Source organism: Rana temporaria, chromosome 4, assembly GCF_905171775.1.
Source record: "Rana temporaria chromosome 4, aRanTem1.1, whole genome shotgun sequence".
Classification (NCBI taxonomy): Eukaryota; Metazoa; Chordata; class Amphibia; order Anura; family Ranidae; genus Rana; species Rana temporaria.
In genome coordinates this window covers 158,405,904-158,414,211 of record NC_053492.1, presented here as the reverse complement: position 1 = coordinate 158,414,211, position 8,308 = coordinate 158,405,904, and the positions used below count along the sequence as shown (strand labels likewise).

At 42.3% G+C, this 8,308-nt stretch overlaps 1 protein-coding gene and 1 pseudogene across 6 annotated transcripts in view; one reads left to right on the top strand and one right to left on the bottom strand.

Moving 5' to 3' along the window:
• The first annotated feature begins 2,759 nt into the window (after window positions 1–2,759).
• LOC120938730 lies at window positions 2,760–2,887 on the top strand (annotated as a pseudogene).
• A 2,847-nt stretch (window positions 2,888–5,734) lies between these two features.
• The window catches only part of LOC120936705 (schwannomin-interacting protein 1), a 541,245-nt gene continuing 538,671 nt past the window's right edge, over window positions 5,735–8,308 (bottom strand). For 3 of the 6 annotated variants that reach the window (XM_040349262.1, XM_040349263.1, XM_040349265.1), the window contains one exon: window positions 5,735–6,385. In XM_040349262.1, the coding sequence (XP_040205196.1) occupies window positions 6,334–6,385 (52 nt within the window). In that variant the 3' untranslated portion in view covers window positions 5,735–6,333. The remainder of the gene's footprint in view (window positions 6,386–8,308) is intronic. The other 3 variants (XM_040349267.1, XM_040349268.1, XM_040349266.1) reach the window with 1 other exon arrangement.

The window sequence follows — 8,308 nt, the reverse complement described above, 5'->3', positions numbered from 1 at the left end:
CGCCATTCACGAACGTCTTACGCAAACGACGTAGAGTTGAAAATTTCGACGCGGGAACGACGGCCATACTTAATAGGGCTTAGTCAAATAGGACTCAGCCCTATTTTAACGCGGCGTAACTCCACGTAAACGGCGTAGATTTAGCGCGACGGGCCCGTCGGAAAGTTCGTGGATCGCCGTAAGTGTTCATTTGCATATTCTAGGCCGGCCGCAATGGCCTCGCCACCTAGCGGCCGGCCTAGAATTGCATCCTTAAGATCCGACAGTGTAATTCAATTACACATGTCGGATCTTCTGCCTATCTATGGTAAACTGATTCTGTGGATCAGTTCCATAGATAGAAACAGGGATACGACGGCGTATCAGTAGATACGCCGGCGTATCCCTTTTGTGGATAACCCCCAAAGTCTGCAGTTAAGGCACATCTTGTTCGTTTCATTTCAAATCCATTGTGGTGGTGTATAGAGCCAAAAAGATTAGAATTGTGTCGCTGTCCCAATATTTATGAACCTGACTGTAAATACACCTATTTTACTATGAATAGCCTCTTTCCCGAGCATTGCATTCATACATGGTGGTACAAGTGCATACTGACTTGTCAGTTGGCCATCCATCTATACTGATATTAAGATTAGAATTACACGGAGAGGAGATCATGCAGTGCATTTCAACTTACATTTAAGCTGGTGGTCATTTTGATGCTGTGTGTTTCAGTCCAGTGGATGGTGGGAATGCAAGTGGAATACTGAGTGATGCACATTGGTGGATTTATCTTTTATTCAAGATTGCACATAGGAATATGGACTAATGCTTTAATTTTGTTTGATTTACATGTTTGATTCCTTATTTGTTTGTTGCCATGGTAATATGTTCTGTTCAGGTACGCAACACATATTTAAGGAATTTATGTACACTGCATAGTTATAGTACCACAATGATACAGATATAGCACAATCCGGTCTAGGATAAAGGTTGTAATCCATTGCACTAGCAAATCAAAACAAGTTTCCCCATAGAAGTCATTGGAAACAAAGATAATTTGTTCCACATTGACTTCTATGGCATGCAATACCACATGTGGCCAGAGGTGGGGGGCATCGGAGAGACTCAGAAATACTTGGAGGCCGATCGGTTGCACTCGTAAACCCTTGGAAAGCCTCGGAAACACTTGGGAACGGAGTGATTCCAAAGGTTTCTGAGTAGTTCCAAACAGCTCACCGTCGCCCCCCGCACCTCTGGCAAATGCGGTACTGCACACCGTAAAGGCTTGAATTCTGCTAGCTTTGTGAGACAACACTCACAAACCGAGTCAGGATATTTTTTTAAATAAATGCTCATATTGCGAAACGCTTGTTAACCCCTTTACTCGCAATCCGAGGTTCCACTGTACTTTACATATTTGTAACGTTATATGATGTATGATTTGTATGTTACATCTCAAAGTATTAACTGTCTATATTTGGTTTGTGGGGGAAAGTATATGTAACGGAATAGTTTTTTTTTATGATCCTTTGTTCTAAATTCTGTGTATGAGGGCAAGGCGATTAAGTTTGCATGTGTTGCGCTATATAAGTTTTCATTCATTCATTCATTCATATGTCTGGTAGACTCTTAACTGTGGCGCAGTAAGTAAGGAGTATTTTGTGGGTACAAGGACTGTGGCAAAGGTGTAAACGTGTATACAGCAAGTAGACTCAGGTTCTGTGTAACCATTTCCTTTTAAGCCACTCCCACTGTGATATAGACACACAATTCATCTTCTTGGTGTGCCTCTTTGGGGGAGATTTACTAAAACTGGTGCACACAAAATCTGGCCAGTTGTGCATAGTAACCAATTAGCTTCTAGGTTTTATTGTCAAAATGTAAGTGAACAAGCTGAAGTTAGAAGCTGATTGGTTACCATGCACAGCTGCACCAGATTCTGTGTGCACCAGTTTTAGTAAATCTCCCCCTGTGTGTCTTTCACAATTCTTGCAACAATCTTTGGGAGCTGATGCACGTTATCTCTTTGCACACCGCCTTAATTAGTGGCCAGAGTCTAGGAAGTCAATGGTGATTTTACCATTAACTGGCTGACTGCAGAATTTGTGGTCTGTCCTTCTAGGAAGTCCATGGTGATTTTACTGATAATTGGCAGACTACAGACGTGGTCAAGATCAAGAAGTTTAAATGCCAACTGAGATATAATTTGAACTCGGTAATCTTTTAGCATTGGTAATGTTTCAACTAGGAAAATATTGAAAATAAAAATTGACCTCCAGTCATTTCAATGTATTAAATGAGGGGTTAAAAATAAATCAGTATTTTCTCATTTGCCCTCTTAATTTCAAAACACCACTTAAAGTTGTTAGCCAGTAAGCCAAATGTGCTATGCTGGTATTGTTCACAAAAGTAGTATTCTGTATGCATCTTTTCTGCCATGTGCCTTTGCTGACTTTCAATGTAAAACAATAACATTTAATAAATCTGGAAATAAAGCAAACAAGGGACATTGGAATACCAATTATTATTAGATTCTAATGGCCACAATCAGCTTCAAATCAGATTCAGGCGAGTTATAGAATGGAAAGGATTAAAGTGGTATTAAACCCAAAAGCAATTATTTGTTGCAGCTGCTGTGCCTCCTGTGCTCCTTCATCTAGAGTGGCCTCTCACTAATAGAGCAGGTGTGTTACTGGGCAGACCAATATACAAACATGTAGCGCTAAATGTAAAAAACAAGTGAAAAGTAACTAATTTGATATATCAACATATGAAAAAAATCTCGGCCTTTTGGCTAAGATCAAGTGTAGTATCTGTTCTTATCAGTTGCCAATAGGTGGTGCTAAGCTGACTGTCCCCGGTACCCTGTGGCAGGGGGAAAGGGATGGCAGTCGGCGGACGCTAAGCCTGTTGGTGTGGAGGTGGAAGCCTTCTGATGTGGACAGAGAGGCATGAGGTCGAAGCCAAGAGGCCGGGTCCCTGGCCGTTGGCCTGGATTTGGTGGTATCTGCCCAAGTCAGTTGTTCTGGAGGGAACCCTTGCTTCTCCTTTAACCGGGATGGAGCGGGTAGTACTTCCAGAATGTGATTAGGTGGGAGAGATAGGGGTTGTGGGTAGAGTCTGCGTCAGTAGGCTCTCCCCGACCTCTTCTCCCACCTTCCTGGCTGGGAAGGGTGCTGCCGGTCCGGACCGGGGGCTAGGGACCGTTGAAAAGCCCATGGAGATTGTGCCCCTGGAGTGGCAGTCCAGGGGTGCCATACATTGCACGAGTGTTTGAGGGGCACTCATCATGTGGCACCTTCAGGTCACTGATCTCCACAACACACTTTTCACACCTGCCGCTTGGGCCGGGCCTTTTGGCTAGGACCAGTGGAATTTTTATCCTGGCCGGAGGGCCGGCCAATGTATTTCACATTGGTCACTTTCCTCACTCTTCCTTTTCCCCACTTTCTTTTATTATTTTTCCCCGTGTGTTGTTTTGTTTGTCACTCTTTTTGTTGGTGCTTGCACTTTATGTGTGGCGAGTAGGGTGCTGGTCCTCGGGCCGGTCTCTGAAAGTCTTGGGAGTTGGTGGACTCGGCCTTCTGGTTAGGTTCACCGGCTCTCATGGGGTCTCCCTTCGGGGGAGCCTCACCGAGGAGGGCTCTGTTTCGGCAGTCCCTCCGAGGATGTTGGGTCCTTGTGGCTTCGGCTGCTTGGACCAAGATGGGTCCATATGGCTTCGGCTGTATGGACCACAGTAACTCTAGTCCCTGTCAGGAGCCTAACGCCCCGGGGGATCAGAGACGGGTCCTCTTTGGAGGACCACTGACGTATGCACCCGTCGCAGTTTTTTGTGATGTCACTCTTTATGTGTGTGCACATTTTTCCCTGCACCGGGTGGAGTTTTTGGGTTGTGTTTTGCACGCCACAGGCTTTTCAACAGAAAAAAACATATGAAAAAAAACAGAATATAAGTTCCATAAAGTCCACAAGGAATTTAAATTAAAAAATACAAGATTAATCGTGAAAAAGTGCTTAAAAAAGTCTAAATTTATCGTGAAAGCTGATCATGGGGAAATTCTTCCAACGTGCACCTGAGGTGTGCTAGGTGCTTGCTTACCAGATGAACATGACCCTCTTTCTCAAGAGAAGTCATGAACTGCTTAAATCATGTAACACGTGTGTGTGGTCTCAGCAGATCTAACACTTAAATCTCCCCAAACAAAAAGCACCAAGTCGGCATGGATGTCCACTTCTGGGAAAGCGATGGCGCCAGCAACATATCTCCTACCGATACGTTTCGTCACTAAAAGACGTCCTCTAGGGCTTAAGGAGCTGTGCTGCAGAATCGCGTGTTTATGCAGAATATGATAAATCAAGCTTCTTTCCAATTGTAAACCCAGGCCTCAAATTGAATTCACACAGAGCCTTGGGTTCGCCCCAATTCACTGGGCAGATCACCAGGTGAGGACAGAGGGGAAAAAAGAAAAAGAAAACTGAAGCAGCCACCATCTCTGATGATTGGTATGCTGCAATATAATAAATTTTTGGTTTTGGGTTTAATACCGCTTTAATTCAGGCATCTTTAGTGTTATATGCAGTGACCTTACACTACTGCAGGGGTGCCCAACCAGTGGCCGGCGGAGCCCTCTGATGTGGCCTGCGACCTCCTGCTCTGGGATGGAATAGAATGCTGTTATTAAAGGTCAGTTTATTACTAAAATCACAGTGTATATATGGACATATCTGTTCTGCAATGGTTACTGGGCTGCTTTCAAACTAATCCACAGATGCAGAGCAGCGCACCTGTGGATTACCTGCATTGAGCCATAGACTTCTGTTATTACCTGTGAGTTTGGTGAGCTTTCTGAAAGTGCACTAAACCTGCAGAATATAATAGAAGTTTATTGCAAAGTGCAGAAAAGCCAAAAGGTACCTGCGGTGCGGGTAAACCGCAGAGCATCAGTGTGAAAGAAGCCATGGACCCATTTCACACGGTCAGTCCGACCCAATTGGACCCTCCAGTCACCTCTAAGGAGTGGCAGATGTAAACCGACTTGTGTCCTACCTCCAATCCGATCCAGCTGTGGTCTGTGTCCGCTCTGCATATGCCATCCACCCACTCCGCTGATTGTGGCCCGCGACCTGTAACCAAGTCGCTTAAGTGGCCCTCGTGCTTTAAATGGTTGGGCACCCCTGCGCTACTGTATTGATCTATGAGCAGCACTGAGGGTGCTACCATGCCAATATTTCCATGAAGTCTTATGCCGCATACACACGATCAGTCCATCTGATGAGAAGGGACCGATGGACCGCTTTCATTGGTTAACCGATGAAGCTGACTGATGGTCCGTTGCGCCTACACACCATCGGTTAAATAACTGATCGTGTCAGAACGCGGTGACGTAAAACACAACGACGTGCTGAAAAAAATGAAGTTCAATGCTTCCAAGCATGCGTCGACTTGATTCTGAGCATGCGTGGATTTTTAACTGATGGTTGTGCCTACTAACGATTGTTTTTTTCCCATCGGTTAGGAATCCATCGGTTAAATTTAAAGCAAGTAGGCTTTTTTTTAACCGATGGTTAAATAACCTATGGGGCCCACAAACGATCGGTTTTGACCGATGAAAACGGTCCATCAGACCGTTGTCCTCTGTTTAACCTATGGTGTGTACGAGGCCATAGAGCCCTTCCAAGTCCTTAAACTGTTGGTTATATGCCTATTGTTTGCATCTCCACAGATCATAGCAGCCAAAAGACGTGAACATACAAAACAAATGTTTAAAGTTTATTTTACATATTTATACATAAAACTTTTGAAGGTGACCTTTCTTTTCAATCCAATTGAATATTATAATAGCACATCTAAAAATGGAAGTCAGATAATCAACATTCACAAAATGTTGAGAACTGAACTGAATTATACAAGATACAGAAAGCTACAACTTTACGATGAGGCAGGCATGTAGTTGTTGACTTTTAGCACCGTCAATAACATTTGTGTTTTGAGAACTACAGTGACGAATAAAAGGTAGTTATCATAGATAAAATACTGATCAACTTAAAACTTTCCAAATGAAAAAAATAAATACATTTTAAACTATTATATCTCTCTTTCTCTCATAATCTGTAATGGCATAAGTACTGTACATATATAGTTTCTTAATAAAATGCCTGGTAGTGAGTGGCACAAGTAAAAAGTTAAAATAAATTAGGAAGCAGAGGCCAAATCACTGGACAAAAAGCTTCAGACATCAAAGACTAACACTGATTTTCCTTGTGTATCATCTTTAGCATCAGCATTTTGACAACCACAATAGCAAAATAAAAGTTTAGCTTGTTCCTAATGTTCAATGGCTTTTTGCTTTATTTTGTAGGCATCTTTTCTGCCATGTGCTTCTGCTGACTTTCAGCATGTCTGTAAAAAGAAAAGCAACAAGGCAAGCGTGTTATTTTTGCAGAACTTACAATAATACAGAAAACAGTACAACATAGGCTGTAAATAGTACGCAAAGAAACGCAGGTTAGACACGTGTATTGCATATATCATTGCACTGTGTAAAGTGATGACTGAAGCTTTCAGAATTCCTTTCCAATTTTTTTTTTTTTTACGGGATGAAAATTTATTAAAATCAAAAGCTAACTCAATTTCTTATGAGCGCCTAGGGCACACTGTCATTAAGCTGAATTGAGACGTTTGGCAGGAATTGGCAACTTGCAAAGCTTGCCAAACGTTTCTGGGGCAATAAAAGCGTGAATGCATTCTGAATTTTGTGTGTACCAGTCTGTTTGTTTATATGTTACAGAACAGGCATTGGTTATGGAAAACTTTAAGCAAATGCCTGTTCTTTAGGGAGCCGCCTAAATGAGGCCTTAACCACTTAAGCCCCGGACCATTTGGCTGCCAAAGACCAGATCACTTTTTGCGATTCGGCACTACGTCGCTTTAACTGACAATTGCGCAGTCGTGCGAAGTGGCTCCCAAACAAAATTTATGACCTTTTCCCCCCCACAAATAGAGCTTTCTTTTGGTGGTATTTGATCACCTCTGCGGGTTTTATTTCTTGTGCTATGAACAAAAATAGAGTGACGGTTTTAAAAAAAAAGGCAATATTTTTAACTTTTTTTCTATAATAAATATCCCCCAAAAAACGAAAAAATAATTTTTTCCACAGTTTAGGCCGATACGTATTCTTCTACATATTTTTGGTAAAAAAAAAAACGCAATAAGCGTATATTGATTGGTTTGCGCAAAAGTTATATGGTCACGGAGCTCGCTGCAGGGGCACGGGTGCGCCGCCCGCGCGTGCATGCCCAAATGGCGGGAAATTTAAAGTGATGTAAATATATGTTACTCTGCCCAGCCATGCCATTCTGCCAATGTATATGTGCAGGAGCCAGTCGTTAACCGGTTAATGAATCAAGCTGCACATGTATGAACAAGCCTAAAGAGAGACTCTGAAGCAGAAGGAATCTCTGCTATAAGACTGTGTACCTACAGGGGGCAGCAAACTTAACATTTATAGGTAAAAGGATTAAGGTGGACCTTCACTCTCCTTCTCTACTTAATATTGCCCCTCCCCTTCCTTTCACAATATCGCCAATTTACATTTTTTTTTAAATACCCCTTTTTGGGTAAACAGCTGGCACGTCTGACTTTTTTTTTAACTAGGTGAAAGTGAAGTAGCCCCAGCTGTCCGCATCCTCCTGGGATACTCTCATCACACATCTCAGGAGGCTTCCATACAGCTTGGCAATGATAAAAACCCTAATTGACATTAACAGATTTTACACATACTAAAATGAGTGTAAATAAATATATACACAACACAGGAATATTACTTTGTGTATACAGTAAAACATCAGTACTTTAGCCATTTGTTATATAGTGTTTCTCTCCCTCATTCAGCTAATAAAACCCCAGTGCTGATGAGACAATGACGATGAGGCCAAACAAAGGTACTGTGCAGGCACCCAATGTCCTCTTTATTAATTGATGACATCACTGGCTTTTAGGATCCTGGAGGCTTAGAAGGTTGTAATGATGAACAATCAAAACTTTTGTCTTTGTGTAACTAAAAGGCAGGCTTGATTCACCTGCTGGCTTGTGTAAAATTTTTGGGCATTTTTTTGCCATTTTGCCAAGGCTCACCTGAAGAAAAAGGCTGTGTTGTTCCACTTTAATGCACTTTATGTTACTTATGCAGCAATTGTAAAAAGTACCCTTTCTTTACCAGCAGATGGCAGTATTGTACCACACTTTAACAAGAGTTTGGACCTTATTTTGCTCTGAAATAGTCTTATGCCGCGTACAGACGGTCGTTTTTTGTGATGAAAAAAA